Here is a 16897-nt window from a genome sequence, read left to right as displayed (position 1 = left end):
TTCAGTCATTATTTCTTCAGACATTCTTTCTGCCCCTTTCTCTCTGTCTTCTTCTTCTGGGATTTCTACAGTGTGTATGTTGGTCTACTTGGTGGTGTCACATAGGTCCCTTAGACTTTATTCACTTTTATTCAGTCTTTCTTCTTTTTCTTCCTCAGCCTTGATGATGTCCATTGTCCTGTCTTCAAGTTTGTTGATTCTTAGGCCTGTTCAAATCTGCCTTTGAATCTCTCTAGTGAAATTTTTGTTTCGGTTATTGTACTTTTCAGCTCCAGAATTTCTTTTTAGATTTTCTATCTCCTTATTCATATTTCTGTTATGTTCATACTGCTTTCTTGACTTTCTCCACATCTTTTAGTTGTTTGGGCATCTTTGAGACAGTTGTTTTAAAGTCTTTGTCTAGGGCCGGCCCCGTGGCTTAGCGGTTAGGTGCGCACGCTCCGCTGCTGGCGGCCCGGGTTCGGATCCCAGGCGCGCACCGACGCGCTGCTTCTCCAGCCATGCTGAGGCCGCGTCCCACGTACAGCAACTAGAAGGATGTGCATCTATGACATACAACTATCTACTGGGGCTTTGGGGGAAAAAATAAATAAAAATAAAAATAAATAAAAAAATAAAGTCTTTGTCTAAAAGATCTGCCATCAGGTCTTTTTCAGGGACAGCTTCTGTTGATTTATTTTTTTCCTTTGAATGTGTCATATTTTCCGGTGTCTGTATGCTTTGTGACTTTTTTGTTAAAAACTGAACATTTGGATCTAATAATGTGGTATCTCTGGAAATCAGATTCTCCCCCTTTCCAGGGGCTTGCTGGGTTTTTTGTTGTTGTTGTTGTTATTGTTTTTGTTTTTCTTTGATTATCGTAGGCTGTCTCTGTGCCAAGGATCAGCCAGAGGCATAACTTAAGGTTTTCTCAGATCTTTTCTGAGCCTGCTGTTTTCCCTGGGCATGTCTAGTCATTTTCTAATTTTCCCCTTATATGCAGTTCCTTTATTTATTTATTTATTTTTTCCCCCAAAGCCCCAGTAGATAGTTGTATGCCATAGCTGCACATCCTTCCAGTTGCCACATGTGGGACGCGGCCTCAGCATGGCCGTAGAAGTGGTGCGTCGGTGCGCGCCTGGGATTGAACCCGGGCCGCCAGCAGCGGAGCACACGCACTCAACCGCCAAGCCATGGGGCCGGCCCTATGCAGTTCCTTTTGAATGTCCTAGTCTTTAATGTGTGACTCCCAAAAGGGGAAAAAGAGAAAAATGAAAGGGGAGAAAAAAAGGGCACTGGCCCTTTAAATCCCCTGGCAGTCACTGCAGCTGGAAAAGGGGAGTCTTGCAACAATAGGGGGAGATGCAATGACATATGGCTGCCTTCCTCTTTGTCTGCCCCTCTGTTATTAGAAACAGCAGTCAGCGATCAGAGCACAGATCCCCCGTATTCAGAGGACAGGGTCTTTTTTGCCCACCCTGGCTCTTGGAAGCTGTGTGCAAGCTGTTCCAGAAACACATCCATGATTGCCTGCCACGTGGCTGGGAGTGGGGGATGGGTAGCTGCTACTGAGCTAAGAGCTGAAATTGACCAAAATCAACCTCAATTTACTGTCCAAGTCTTTCTCTGGAAGTTGTAAGCCTTTAACAGACTTCAGAGTTCCAATATAGTTACATTAGACAGATTCTGCCAGTGCAACTGTTTTCTAGGTGGAGGGACTGATTCCTCATGCTTCCTACTCTGCTATCTTCCCAGAATCCTCCAGGGGGTGTTAGTTTCTGTCCTTATCTGTTTGCCTTGCTCCCCCACTGTGCTCTTCCAGAGGGGAGGATGAGTGTTGTGCTCTCATCTCTGCTTGCCCCGGGTACATCCTAAGTGCTTGGTACTTGTGGTAAAGGCTCAGTGAACTGGCCTTTCTTAAAATTCCTGTTTGTTCCTCTTCTCTCACAGTCCCATCAGCTGCTGATTATAGGGATAGCCATGGGCCAGACTGCAACCCACACATGGGCACCCAGTAAGCGCTGCCCAGGAAGGAGACAGAAGGGGGACTATGCTGGGTTAGACAGTGTCCCCTTAAGTTCATGTCCACCTGGAACCTGTGTTTATGACCTTATGTGGAAAAAGGGTCTTTGCAGATGTAATAAATTAAAATGAAGTCATACTGGATTATGGTGGACGCTAATCCAGTGATTGGTGCCCTTATAAAATGGCCATGTGAAGATGGGTGCAGAGATTGGAGTGATGCATCTACAAGCCGAGGATTACTGGCAACCACCAGAAGCTGGAAGAAACAAGGAAGGATTCTTCCCTAGAGCCCCTGGAAGGAGACTGGCCCTGCTGACACCTGGATTTTAGACCTCTGGACTCCAGAAGGTCTCTGTGAGAGAATCAATTTCTGTTATTTTAAGTCACCCAGTTGGTGGACTTTGGTATGGCAGCCCGAGCAGACTGATATAGAGATGAAGGCCAAGACGCTGATCCACAAGACTATTAATAGAATTCTACACATTTTTACGTCTTGACTGTGGAGCCGTGGAATTGTAGGTCCCAGTGGCAGGCTTTCCCAGGGGACATCAGCCCATTTGCTGACTTCCATGCATCCTGTCTGTGTGTGTGAAGCCAGGATTCTAGGACAGGCCTCCCTTTCTGACAAGAGTGGTCTGTGTTCTTCTGTATCCTGAGAACTGTTACTAATTGGATGAGGGTAGGTACTTAGCCAGATGAGCTGGTGTAGATCTCTCTAACTTCAGAGCAAGCTACAAGTGTTGAAAACTCAGGGGCTCGAGGGGTCCTGGGACCCCTCACACTGCTGGAGACAAGTCGGGCAGCCCTTTGGGGGTTGCCCTGTTGTGCAGTGTACCATCTCCCAGTGGTTTTGCCTTTGTTTCTCTAGCTCTGGCAGGTTCCTGGCAGTGAGGGAAGAAGCTAGCCCCAAGTAGGGTGTATGTTGCCACCCAGCAAGTCTCCACGTGAGCCAGGTTATTTCTAAATTGATGATTGAAAGCTAATTTTTAAGACAAAAAATAAGGCTGGCAAGTCCTTCAGACTCAACTAACCTCACCCCTGTAGTTGGCCAGGTGTCTGTGGTTTTTCTGTATCTGTGTTGTGAACAGGTTAAGAACAGGGCCCAGGTCCTGATCTTTGTATCCCCCCGTCTTATTTGCAGACACCCCCGTCTTATTTGCAGACATTTTTTGGGCCTCCACATGGGATGGGGTGTGGAGAGGAGAGAGGACGTGCCCTCAGGAAGCTCCATGAGCCTCCCAGGCCTAGGGATAGTTACCCCACTGTTTGTAGAGCTGTCTGTTTCTTTTACTGTCTCCATTTGACCAGCAAGGAAGGATGCTTATAAATCAAGTCATGCCTGAAGTCCTCCAGCCCCAGAGAGCATGTGAGGGAGCTACAGTAGATGGAGGCATTGAACCCAGAGTGGCCAGTACCGCTGCCTCCTTACCCTGTCACTCCAGCAGCTGCCCTGACCCCGTGAGCCTAGGTTTGCCCATCTGTAGAATGGGAGAGATGACAGGCTCTCCTAGGATGTGTGGAGATTGCATGGGTGGGGCAGAGTGAGGACTTAGAAAGCATTAGCTGCTCCTGCTGTCACTGTGGTTATTATAGAGACTTAGAAGTTTGTTAAATTTATGATTCTACGGGAGACCAGCCTTAATTGGTATTGTTTACAGAATTCCGATCTGTAGTCGTGTTATATGTATTTGTATATATATTGATATCTGTTTTATGTATAGAATGTATTTACCCTGAATAAACTTCAATATCAGGTAGAGACAAGGATGGAGACATTTCTGTGTCATGCTGCTGAAATCACAGCTTTTGATTCGAATAACTTGAAAATTTAATGATCTCAGGGCAGATCTCTTTATGCACCATCTGTGTTTACTCCGTATGCATTTTTGAGTCACTGTTGAGGGCAACTAGGTCTAGCTCAGGTGAGTGTGGCAAAAAAGGCACTGCCCTCAGGCACTTCCATTCCACCAGTAGTGACAAGGCCACACCAAAGCTGTGATTCTGGCTGAGAAGGAAAAGGAGGCCAGGGGATGGTGGGCTGTGGCTGGCCTGGGGTCTGTGACATTTCAGAGGGGCGGTCGGGAGAGGCTTCTGCTGCACTGTCCATGGAGTGAGAACACAGACAAGGCCCCTGACCAGCTGGTAGTGCCTTCAAAAAGTGGTCAATTTTTAAAGAAAATAACAAATTCAAAGCCAAGAGACAAGACTGGATTTGTGTTTTTAGGTTCAATGCCGTGGAAATAATCAGCAGTGAGAACCTGAGCTTCCTTTGGGATTTGGTATTCTTTTTCCTGTTGATAGTATTTTATGTTAAGGATGCCATAGTTGGTTCTCATGTGGGTAAATGCCCCATTGCACTGTTTCTGGACGTGGCCGCATCCAGGCCAAGTGACTTGGCACCAGCTGGCAGCCCACAGCTGTGTGGACGGGCTCAGAAGGCCAAGGGTGGTGGCCCCCAGTCCCTTCCCCCTCCCAGTCCTGCAGGTTCAGCCTGGTGCTGAAGGGCCATCTGCTGGGAGGAGGTATGGCTAACAACGGGCCAGCTTTCAGAGGGGCCTCTTTTCCTCCTTCAGTCCAGAAAGGCCTGGACTTTACTCAGGGGTGAGGTCATGAGGGCCTTAAATTAAGCAGAAAAATGGAAGTAATGGCCTCACAAGAGTAGATCTCACCTGCTGGGCCACAGAGGTGCCCCTGAGATCGCTGACGTCTGAGAAGGCAGAGGGTAGTGAGATGTGCTGAGATGATGGAGTGCAGGTGCCAAAGCCTTTGGGCCAAATCCCAGTTTACAGGGTCATCCCAGCGAGGTGTCCTGTTTTACACTTTGTCACACGCATCGCCACCAGTCCTGCTAATTCTTCTGCACTTGGTGGTAGACATTTCCTGCCCGCCAGGGTCTGACCTCATTTCTTCCCCTCCTGCCCTTGTGTCGCCTCACCATCTTCCTAAAGCCACTGCCCCTCCCTCTCCTCGGCCCCTGTTGCGGAGCGCAGATTTAGGACACCCTCTTCTTCTAGGCCTTTGCTAAGTGAGTCAAAATGATCATCCTAACTGGAGTTTTTCTTTTTGCTTTTCTTTTTGTTCACTTCTAGAACGAAGTCCAAGGAAAGTGGGGAAGAGAGGTCTCCTAAAAATTCCCTGAGTGAGAGAGGGTGAGATTTCCAGAATGCTTTCTGGGCCGCCTGGTTAGAGTGGTGCAGTCACATGCTGGGCTTATCCCCCAGGTGTCTGGGTGGAGAGGCATAGGGAGCAGCCTTTGCCTCATGGATATGGGTGTGGCCCCAGGGAGCTGGGGTGGGACCCGGTGTCTGACCATGTTCCTGAGTTTCACCAATGATTTCTTTTTTTGTGTGTGTGTGTGTGAGGAAGATCAGCCCTGAGCTAACATGCATGCCAATCCTCCTCTTTTTGCAGAGGAATACTGGCCCTGGGCTAACATCTGTGCCCATCTTCCTCCACTTTATATGGGACGCCACCACAGCATGGCTTGACAGGCGGTGCGTTGGTGCTCGCCAGGGATCGGAACCCGGGCCGCCAGCAGCAGAGTGCGCGCACTTAACCGCTACGCCACGGAGCCAGCCCCTACCAGTGATTTCTTAACCCCAGTCTTAAAACAGTCCCGCCCTGCGACTTCTTTCTGAGACCAGTTATCTCCTGGGTGTGTTTGCACGAGAGCACGAGGAAGTAGCTGCGTGTCCCCGTGGGAGGTGTGCTCAGGAAATCTGGGACCTGTTGTGGAGTTCCAGGCTGCGGTTAGAAGGGACGAGGCAGGTCTCTCCGTGCTGCCATGGAATGAGGTTTCTTACTAAGGAGGAGAAAAGCAAGGTGAAGAACAGTATTATAGGCTCCATTTGTGTCAAAATATACATGTTATAGATGCTTAGAAACGTTCTGGAAAGATATGTGCCCAAATAGTGAATAGTGGCAGCTTCTGGAGAGGGAAGCTGGGGGCGAGGGGGCTGGTGGGAAAAAAGGAATTTAAGTTTTCATTTTATTTCTTTCTGTATGGTTGTTTTTTTTGTAACCGTGCACATGTTTTTGTTTTGAAGCAGTTAAGAGAATAATAATTCAGAGTTCCCTTGGTAATATGGCCGAGTATTTTGTTCCCCTGTGGTGAGAAGATTCTAGGTTCCTGGTCACTCCTCAGATGCATGCAGGAGGAGAGCAGAAAGTGACCAGGATGGGCCGGCCCCGTGTCTTAGCGCTTAAGTGCTCGCGCTCTGGTACTGGCGGCCCGGGTTCGGATCCCAGGCGCGCACCGACGCACCGCTTCTCCGGCCATGCTGAGGCCACGTCCCACATACAGCAACTAGAGGGATGTGCAGCTATGACATACAACTATCTACTGGGGCTTTGGGGAGAAAAAGGGAAAAAAAAAGGAGGAGGATTGGCAATAGATGTTAGCTTAGGGCCAGTCTTCCTCAGCAAAAAGAGGAGGATTGGCATGGATGTGAGCTCAGGGCTGATCTTCCTCACAGAAAGAAAAAAGAAAAAAAAAAAAAAGAAAAAGAAAAAAGTGACCAGGAGCTCGCACCGAGGTGGCCAGATCCTTCTCCTGCCACTTCCTCCTGGGGGAAGCTCAGACTCATCTAGGACTTTTCTGAAGCTGTTTTCCAATTGGTAGGATGGATGGGTTCACCTTGTTCCCCCTCCATCATGCACTGTTTAAGGAGATTTCTTTGAAAATGGGAAAGCACAAAATTAAGGCCTGGTATAAAGCAGATTGAAATTTTAAGAACTTTTTTTTTAAAAGAAGAAATTGCTGTTGGGTGTATTAGTTTCCTAGAGCTGCTGTAACAAAGTACCATAAACTGAGTGGCTTAAGACAACAGAAATTTAATTTCTCACAATTCTGGGGGCCAGAAGCCGGAAATCAAGGTGTCAGCAGGGCCATGCTCCGTCCAAGCTCTGGGAGAGGATCCTTCTTTGCCTCTTCTAGCTTCTGGTGGCTCCGGCATCCTTGGGTATGCATCTCTCCAGGCTCTGCCTCAGTCTTCACACGGCCGCCTTCTCTGTGTCTGTGTCCAAATTTCTCTCTTCTTATAAGGACACTAATCCATCCTAATCCAGTATGACTTTGTTTTAACTAATTCCAGATGCAAAGACCCTATTTCTAAATAAAGTCACAGCCCCGAGGATCAGGACATGGACATACCTTTTCGGGGCTACCCACCGCAGTGGAGTTTCTGCCCTTCCTGTCAAGAAGTGTTTGGAATTGCCACACTTAGTAATTTGATGATGTAAAATCTAAAATTATGAACTTGCTCATGAAAGTAGAATTTGACATGAAGTTTCAGATAGAACATTATAGGCTGAAAACTCCAAAGTTAATTATTAGTTCAAAAGCCGACCTTGAATGAGTGTGTTTGTTATCTAGTGATGGGGTGTCTGCGCTGGATTTTCTTTTGCTTTATGAACATTTGTTTCTGACATTGCTTCTTTTAATCAGATAAACTGATTAAATTTAAACTTTTAAATTTTCCACTTAGGAAATTGAGAGACTTTCTGAACAACTAGAAGAGAAAGAGAGGGAGACACAGCAGCTGATGAGCCAGCCGGAGCACGAACGAGAGAAGGAAGTTGCCCTGCTGCGGAGGAGCGTGGCCGAGAAGGAGCGGGCCCGGGCAGCCAGTGACATTCTGTGCCGCTCCTTGGCTGACGAGACTCATCAACTGCGGAGGACTCTAGCCGCCACTGCCCACATGTGCCAGCATCTGGCCAAGTGTCTGGATGAACGACAGCGTGCACAGGGGGACGCGGGGGAGAGACACCCTGAGGTAGGCCATAGTGGAAGCAGACCGTGGTGAGGACCTCGGTAGGGCAGGAGGTGTTGCCTACAGACCTCAGGATCCCCTGGCAGTCACAGAGATCCGGGTGCCTGGAGCCCACTTCTGTTCTCAATAGCTGAGAGTCAGCTATTGAGGCAAAGCCCTCCTATCCAGAGGTTTCTTCTAGGATGATGGAACATGGAAAATGCGATGGGAAAGAAGGGTGGCCCACTTCACCAGCCCACCCCACCAGGGCCTGTGGCTGACCCTGTGCCCAGGTGGGGAGACAGCACTTTTGTGTCATCAGCCTTAGCTAAGGACAAGAAGGCAGAGGTGGGGCTAGAGGGGCTGCCCTGAGCAAGTGTTGGTACACGTGTTGGGCAGACGAGGAAACTGGGCAGATGAGGTGAGGGGCAGCACCTCCAAAATGCCACATGTGCGGGAGCCGGGCCCCTAACCACCAGGAAGACCGTGAGCGCCAGCCTTCTGTGGGCTCTGTGCACATGTGCCCAGTGTAGGTCTCCTGCAGAGCTGGGGCTGCCATCTCTGAAGCAGGCTTTTGGGCATGTTCATGCTAGCAGCATGGCCTGCCACGATCAAGAAACCTAGTCGTCCTCAGGGCTCCAGCCCCCTCGTCAGCAAAGTGAGGACATAGAGCCCCTCCATTTGCTTGACACTGTGACTCCGGCCAGGTACTGTGGAGGGTGAGGCCAGAAGGGAGAGGACAATGCAGAGGGCAGGGAACAGTGGGGCCAGGTGGCAGGTGTGCCTCCGTGACAGGTGGGATCTGGGCTGTGGTCGTGTGTCAGGTCTGGTGGGGGAGGGGAGACAGTGAGGGAATCCTATAAGACAGAGGTGTGAGGGTGGTGTACCCCGGAAACTGGGGGGCTCCGGGGGGTGTCAGGAGCAGCAAGAGCAGAGGGAGCTACCTTCCCTGCCCGTCTTCTTTCATCCCCACCCAGCCCATCCACGGGGGCAGAAAGGGAAACGGAGGCACGCAGTGCACACCTCGCCCAGGTCATGTGGTAGGCCAGGCTGGGGCCACACTTGACCCTCACGGCCCCGGGCAGGGCCTCTCCCTCGGGTCCTCCCTCTGAGGCTGCAGGAACGTGCTCTGGGGCAAACGGGCCCCCCAGCTCCCCAGCAGCTTCACTGGAGAGCCTGTCCTGGAGAGAACCTTCATCTGGAGCTGCCTGTCTCCGTTGGGTAGATTCCACGAAAAGGGAACCTCAGAAAGAACACAAGCTTATTTCAGAAACCAAAAGAAAAGTGCCGTCCGGGCAGAGGCGGGGATTCTCATCCAATTTTGAGTCACTGTGTCATTTCCCTCTGGGGATTTGAAAGTAGCCACATATGACGGTCTGCCTAGGGTGGGTGTGGGGCCATTGGCGGGGGGCGGGCGGCTCTTCGCAGTCTCTAAATTAGCGTCACTTCTCAACCTTGGACTCAGCTGAGTCACCCGGGGCTTCCCGGTGCCTGCCGGGTTAGGACACGTACTTCCTTTATCATTTGAGGGGAATTCTCAAAAATAACGTCACCAACATACAGCCCACTATACTGTTAAATGCACTGGATTTCTAGGATTCAGGTGGACTTTCTATGAAGACTTCGGTTAGGTCTGCCCCCATAGCTAGGGTTGCTTTCTGGTGTGGCTTCTGGGCATGAATCCCCTGACCCTGTGTGAGGCACCGGCCAGACCCGGGGTGGACAGAATCACTGAGCTTGACCCTGATTGTCTGTGGACGTAACGGTGTCTTGGGCTCAGAGAGAGGTGAGCCAGGTCCACAGCCAGGCCTGCCCCTGGCAGCTATGTGGCCCCACGCTGGAGTGTTCTCTGGTGTACGATGTGATTAAGCTTCCTGCCCTCCCAACTCCGGTGATGATGGAAAATCTCCGGTGACGAGAAGATGTATGTGGCCTGGCCCCAGGAGGGCGTGGGCCTGGGCAGGGTGAAGGTGAACCCACCTCCCACCTTCCAGAAGCGGTGAGTCCTTTCCTGTCTCTGCTTTGCTTCTCTGTCGAATGAACCGCTGCCACCTGCTGCATTGTGGGATGTGGTGACCTCTGCAACCTTAGTCTTCCGGTCTGGCTTCCTCCACTCTTGCTGTACATGGCAGTCACGTTTGGTGACCCGGTATCTTCTCTCTGTCCCTTTCTTCTGCAGCCAGAGTGTACAGGCAGGGATGCCTCTATCCAGGCTGTTATTGAGAAGTTACAGGAAGAAAATCGACTGTTAAAACAGAAGGTGACTCATGTGAGTATCTCTAATATTTCATTCGAGAAGAACTCTCCCCATTATGGCCTGGAAGTGAGGGGCCTTCCCTGGGCCGTGCCCAGGGGTTGCCCCCGCCCTCAGGCCACTCTGGCTGATATAGACGGTCCCCAGAGACCTGACCTTTTTGCCTAAAAGGACGTACAGAACACGTCCTGTCATTCTACATCCCTCCAAGTTACTTCACATGTCAGTGAAGAAGGTTTAAGAATTACTATCAAGTATAGCTTTTAAGGCAAGAAAATTGCACCAAGTCCACTCAGTTTAAGGTGGTTGCTTGTGGCCATCATCTCCTGCCTCAAGTTTGTCTGGTGGTCTCAGTGTCCCCTCTGCACAGAGCAAAATGAAGCAACTTCCATTTAAGGGAAACTCACTCAGCTAATTATTGCTAATCAGTGGCTTCAGAGGTCAACGTTAGCTTAAGAGCAGATGTCTCAGCCACCTTCACTGTGAGCTTTTCGGCTCTGTCTCCTCAGGTAGAAGACCTCAATGCCAAGTGGCAGCGCTATGATGCCAGCAGGGATGAGTATGTGAGAGGACTGCACGCACAGCTGAGGGGACTGCAGGCCCCCACCGAGTCCGAGAGACCCTCCCCTCCCGAGCTGATGAGGAAGGAGATCTCCCGGCTCAACAGACAGGTGGAGGAGAAAATGAATGACTGTGCAGAAGTGAAGCAGGAGCTGGCGGCTGTGCGGAGGGCCCGGGACGCAGCGCTGGAGCGGGTGCAGATGCTGGAGCAGCAGGTGTCCGCCCTCGGGCTCTGGGCAGCCCTGACACGATGGCTGCCTGTGGGCAGTGCCTGTGGTCCCGGGGCAGGCTGAGCTGAGGGCTTGGTGGCACTGGGTGGGCAGCACTGGACTGAGCAGTCAGCAGCCGTGGGGTGGGTGGGAGAAAGCGGGCGGGGACTGGCTCCTTCCTTGAGCGGAAATGGCGCGTCCGTGTCCTTGTGACAGCTGAGTGTCTGGTCTCCTTTCAGATTCTTGCTTACAAGGATGACTTCACATCAGAAAGGGCAGATCGAGAAAGGGCTCAAAGTAGGATTCAAGAACTTGAGGAAAAGTTGGCCTCCCTGCAGCACCAGGCGTCCTGGAGACAGGTAGGCAAGGAGGGCTTTTCTTTTCTTGTTTAGGCTTAGCGTTTCTTCCATTTTTCTTTTCATGAATTTCAAGCCCTTTTGCGGCTGCCAAGACCCTGATTTCCCCGCTCCGGCAGGGCTGCCTCGTCTGGTGCCTGAGGCATGGTGACAGAAAACCTCCCTTTTGTACTGTGTTTGTTTGTAGAGGAGGTTGGTGTGGTGGCTTGTGACATCAGGGATGGCCGTCCTCAGGGCCTGTCCTGTCTTCACTGTCTTGCACCCAGAGAGCACATCCTGAGCCCTGGGCTCCCTACTGGAAGCTTCTTTCATACATGTCCCCTCCTTGCTGTGAGGTGGGGACCCCAGTTACTCCATCATACAGATGTGGACGCTGAGGCCCCAGCTGTCCAGTGACATCCCTTAGTTCAGAGCCCCTGTGCGTGGAGATCGGCCTTGCAGACCAGTGGGTCCTGCAACCTCCACTGAGCTCAGTGCTATCCCCACTATGGAGGGTGCCTCCTGGCATGAGTTGTAACTGATGAAGTTTCTCACTGTGGGACCCGTGGCACCCATATGCCTCTTTCCCTCTCCTCCCTGGATTGGCTCGGTGCTCTGCAGAAATCCCAGGAGAGCTTTGTTTCTTTAGCCACTCAGCGAGTACTTTAATACCTTAATACCTTCCACCCTGGAATAAACCCTGAGCCCCCCTCAAAGAACTTCTGTCCTGACATGGACTGGATAGTAGTGGTTCCCTTGGGGATCAATACACCCAGGTGGAGCAGGGATGCCGAGCTGACCTCGGAGCTGCCCCTCTCAGTCGGCCTGGGGGCAGTGGGAGCTGCCCACACTGCCCCTGTCCTGTGCAGCCACTGGGCCTCGTTGGTGGCCTCTACTTCCCCCCTGATGAGGGGTACCGGGGAGTCATGGAGGACACCCTTTCTTCTATGCCCTTGGACTAAGTCCACAGCAGTGGGCCTGGACACAGGCAGCTGTTCCTACTCGTTGATGAAGCGGGTGGGGACCTTGGTGGGGCCTGTGTCCCCCCAAGTCTGCAGGCTGACAAGGAGGTGCTAGAGGGTCTCAACAGCCCTGGCAAGCCTTCTTGGCACCCATCCTGGATTTCTGGTTCTCCTGAGACCCTGAGACTGCAGGCTGCGGTTGGGTATCCTCCTTTGTGTCCCCGGGCAGGGATGGGGCATCCTTCAGCACGGCTGTTTGTGTGGGTTTCCCGGGATTTGGTTTTGCCTGTGGGCTTTCTGGCCGCTGTGACCAGAAGTGTGTGATCTTGGATTGAAAGGTAGTTAATGGTGCAGTTGTGAGGATGGTCCCAGGCAGCTGCTCAATGACTCAGGGCCCGAGGAGTGACCAGAACCAGCTCCAGGCCTGGTGGGGACTGAGGAGTTTATGTTAAGTGGCCTCTACGTCCCTTTCACCTGCCTGTGGCCCCTCAAACACTGGGACCACTTGCTGTTGCTCAGCCCCTGCGTGACACACCATAGGACAGTGGTGCTGCAGGTGTTTGTGAGCTGTAGGCTCCCTGAGGAAAGCACAAATTCAGACGTGAAGAAGCAGCACCAAGGCCGACTGGAGTGAAGTTCCCAACTGGAGTGAAGTTCCCAAACAAGCAGTGATAGCCCCCCGCAGGCCAAGGTGCTTCCCGACTGACGTCTGGGGCACCTGTGCCAGGCCATGCCGGGGGCACCCCCTGCTGCCTCTGGAGGCCCTGTAGAGGAGGGGCAGAGTGGGGCTGGGACACAGTTTGGCCGGCTCCCCACCCTGGGCTCTGCCACAGCCTCTCCACAGAGGCACATGGGGCATGTCATCGAGGGGTAATGGGTCCACTCGGGCCTTCTGCCGTGGGGGTAGGGGGTGGACCCCAATTGGGCCTGTTCCTTCATGAGCACACACAGAGCATCTCAGTTGTTCATTCCTTGTTTGGGCTCTGGGCCACAGCAGAAAGGAAGGCAAGTGGTGCAAGTCCCACTCAGGGACAGAAGAAGTGTCTCTGGTTGCTGGAACCCGAGACCTGGCTTTGTAGCCTCTGGCACAGCCCACGTAAATGTACCCTTGCTTTTTTTCCAGGACTCCCGAGAGCCAGGCTCCTGCCGGATTCACACTGGGAGCAGAATCCCCAAGGACTTAGAGACCAATGCTTTGCAGCTTGTGGTGCCCAGTGGCCGGAGGCCTGGGACTGGATCTCAGTGGCAGGAACGCTCCGGAGCAACCCGGAGAGGCCAGGGTGACCTTCAGTGCCCTCACTGCCTGCAGTGCTTCAGCGATGAGCAAGGCGAGGAGCTCTTCAGGCACGTGGCTGAGTGCTGCCAGTGAGCCCCAAGGCCAGGACCGCCTGTGCCCCTGTGGCTTCTGAGGGGGCCCGGCCCTGGGGGACAGAGTGGGTGCTCTCAGCATGCAGTGCTGAGATCCCCTGAGATCCAGGCCCCCAGAACAGGCTGGGGGTGCTTCTCATCCTTACCTTGACCCCCTTCGAGCTATGGAACAGATCGGGACAAAAGGAACTTCCAGCGGGGCTGGAGGCTGGAGGCAGAGATGGGGGTTGAGAGCATCTGCACCCAGGAGGGGCCAGCTTTGCTTCTGGTATGGAGTTTGGGGCCCAAGCTGTCAGGCTGAGGCCGGGAGCAATCTGGGGCAGCCCCACCTCGTTCTGTAGAATAAGGTGCCTCCCCCCTTGGACTAGGAGATTTGTGGAGCTGAGCACTGCGGCTGCACATTGCATATGGGGGCCCGTCTCAGCCAGCACAGAACCCCATGTCTTCACTGAAATATGTTACATTGCAATAGCGTTGTCACATATCCAGAAGTTAAAGCACATTTATTTCACTTTTACTTATTTTTGTAATAAATGCAGTTGCTACAGCGACTGTTCTGAGAATGCATTTTGGGGGCTGGGGCGCAGGGACCCATGGTATTTTCTGTTGGGCAGGAGTTAGACCAGCTGGTGAGGAGAAGTACTCCTATTTGCCACTGCATACAAACGGGACTGAGAGAGGAGTTGGCGGGAGTCCAGGCAGGCCTGCCTGTTGGGTGGCGTGAACGGGTGTCAGCCCAGCTCTCTGCCATTGGCCTGTTTCAGCCCTAGCCCAGAACGTGAAGTAGAGGGCTGGGGATTAGGTGGGAGGAAGCAGGCACCTGCTGAGAGCAAATCAGAACCATGCAGAGCGAGGACTGCCTGCATAGGCCTGTCAGTGGGTCAGGACAATAGGAGTGACCAGGCAGAAGGGGAGCTGGGTGCTGTTTCCAGAAAGACTGAGGCATGTGCTGAGTGTCTGCCAGGGTTAATGCATTTCACCCTCACAGCAATTCTAGGAGGTTAAGTATTACTGTCATCTTCAACACAGATGAGGAAGATGAGGCACAGACGGGTCACACAGTGGCTGAGTGACAAAGCTGGGATTTGAACCCAAGCTGTCTGGCTCCTGGACACATTGTGCACAGTCTGTCTGTCTGTCTGCTCCGTGTCAGGTAGCTGCTATCAATATAAAAGGCTGATGCTGGTGCACATTGTCTCTCTAGCCCAGAACACCCTCTTACCCTTTCCATTTGGTTGAGTCCTCCTCAAGTTGTAGTTTAGGTGTCACCTCCTCTATGGAATTCCCTGTGTACCCCTTTCCGGGAACCTGGCTGGAAGAGATCCAGTCTGCATGGCCTGGGGTGGGTAGAGCACTTGCAGAGAGCCTCAGTGACACTGACCTGAGGAGTCAGAATGGCAGACACCTGAGCACTGGGGATGGAGGCTGGGGACATCCCAGAGAAAAGGGAGCCACAGAAGGGGGAATGCTCAGATCCTTGGCTGACCTCCGAATTGTGCATGCTCAGGATGAGACTGAAGATCCTAGGGAGAGAACAACAGCTGGAAGCAGAGAGAGCTGAGCAGAGATTTCAGCAGCTGTCCACTGCAGGGTGACAGAGTTGTAAATTTGAGTCTCTCAAGGTTAGAGGGGCTTGGTAAACACCTTGGGGTTTTCCTTTGAAACCCTAGAAGGGCCACACCTTAGGAGTAAAGTTGACATCCTAGGACGAAATCAAAACAGCTTTGCTCTAAAAAAGCATACAAGTTCCAACAACCAACCAATAATTCACCTGCCTATTTTCTATTTCTTCAGAGAGGTGACAGAATCCAGGACCTTTTACTATATTTACCACAAGTCCAGTATACAATTAAACATACTAGACATACGAGAAATGAAGCAGAATGAAAATATTTTCAGATAAATGCAAACTAACAAAATTTATGTCCAGCAGACTGTACTACAAGAAGTAACTACTACAGAAATTATTCAGGCTAAAGAGAAATGATTCTGGATAAACACCAATATAGAAAGGAATGAAGAGCTTGGGAGTGGGTAAATATAAATGCATATTGACTATTTAAAACAGTAATGTCTTGGGGCCGGCCCCGTGGCTTAGCAGTTAAGTGCGCGCGCTCTGCTGCTGGCGGCCCGGGTTCGGATCCTGGGCGCGCACGCGCACTGACGCACCGCTTCTCCGGCCATGCTGAGGCCGCATCCCACATAGAGCAACTAGAAGGATGTGCAACTGCGACATACAACTATCTACTGGGGCTTTGGGGGGAAAATAAATAAATAAAATCTTTACTAAAAAATAAAACAGTAATGTCTTGAGGGTTTTAAAACATGCAAACGTGACTACAAGAGCTTTCCAGGTGGGGGAGGGGGGAGTGTTTAATGAACCTATACAATTATAAGTTTTGATAAGTGCATTAAGTTGGACTGTAATGAATTACGAGACCACAGTATAATCTCTAGGGTAACCACTAAAATAGTAATGAAAATATTTAATTAAAAAGTTAAGAGGCCAGGCCGGCCCCGTGGCTTAGCGGTTAAGTGTGCGTGCTCCGCTGCTGGCAGCCTGGGTTCGGATCCCGGGTGCGCACCGACACACTGCTTCTCTGGCCATGCTGAGGCCGCGTCCCACATACAGCAACTAGAAGGATGTGCAACTGTGATATACAACTACCTACTGGGGCTTTGCGGGGGGGGGGGGGGGGGAATCTTTAAAAGAAAAATATTGGCCAGCCCCATGGCTTAGTGGTTAAGTGCTCGCGCTCCGCTGCTGGTGGCCCGGGTTCGGGCCCCGGGTGCGCACCGACGCACTGCTTCTCTGGCCATGCTGAGGCCATGTCCCACATACAGCAACTAGAAGGATGTGCAGCTATGACATACAACTATCTACTGGGGCTTTGGGGGGAAAAAAATAAATAAATAAAATTATTAAAAAAAAAAACAAAAACAGTTAAGAGGCCAGCCTGGTGGTGTAGTGGTTAAGTTCATGCACTCCGCATGGGTGGCCCAGGGTTCACAGGTTCGGATCCTGGGTGTGGACCTACACACTGCTTATCAAGCCATGCTGTGGTAGCATCCCACATATAAAAATATAGAGGAAGACTGGCACAGATGTTAGGTCAGGGCCAATCTTCCCTGCCAAAAGAAAAAAAAAAGAAAAGTTTTTATTAATCCAAAGCAAGACAAGTTAGTTAGGAGAACTAAAGGAATAAGGAAGAGATGAGACAAGTGGAAAATAGATGGCAAGATGGTAGACTTAAACCCCAACTATAGCAGTAATTACGTTAAAAATAAATGGATCAAAACACTGATTAAAAGACAATGATTGTCACTGTGGATGAAAATAAAGTCCTCCCTATATGCTCATTAGAAAAGATATACTTTTTGGGGCTGGCCCGGTGGCGCAAGTGGTTGGGTGCGCACGCTCGGCTGCAGCGTCCCAGGGTTCACCGGTTTGGAT

The 16897-nt window shown here is 51.4% G+C and overlaps 1 protein-coding gene and 1 long non-coding RNA gene across 5 annotated transcripts in view; both read left to right on the top strand.

The window, feature by feature from the left end:
• TNIP2 (TNFAIP3 interacting protein 2) overlaps positions 1-13760 on the top strand; it is a 50530-nt gene extending 36770 nt beyond the window's left edge. For 3 of the 4 annotated variants that reach the window (XM_058546606.1, XM_058546604.1, XM_058546603.1), the window contains exons 2-6: positions 7491-7778; positions 9934-10023; positions 10518-10784; positions 11018-11137; positions 13199-13760. In XM_058546606.1, the coding sequence (XP_058402589.1) occupies positions 7491-7778; positions 9934-10023; positions 10518-10784; positions 11018-11137; positions 13199-13444 (1011 nt within the window). In that variant the 3' untranslated portion in view covers positions 13445-13760. Of the gene's footprint in view, positions 1-5701; positions 5827-7490; positions 7779-9933; positions 10024-10517; positions 10785-11017; positions 11138-13198 lie in introns of those variants that run through there. The other variant, XM_058546605.1, reaches the window with a different exon arrangement.
• Positions 1250-5623, top strand: LOC131409421 (uncharacterized). The gene is made up of 3 exons (XR_009220919.1): positions 1250-2352; positions 5094-5153; positions 5416-5623. It is a non-coding gene; the product is annotated as an uncharacterized LOC131409421 (long non-coding RNA).
• Positions 13761-16897: the final 3137 nt, after the last annotated feature.

This window comes from Diceros bicornis, chromosome 8 (assembly GCF_020826845.1).
Source record: "Diceros bicornis minor isolate mBicDic1 chromosome 8, mDicBic1.mat.cur, whole genome shotgun sequence".
In the NCBI taxonomy this organism is placed as follows: domain Eukaryota; kingdom Metazoa; phylum Chordata; class Mammalia; order Perissodactyla; family Rhinocerotidae; genus Diceros; species Diceros bicornis.
The sequence above is the reverse complement of the archived record's forward strand: the minus strand, read 5'-3'. Positions and strand labels throughout refer to the sequence as shown.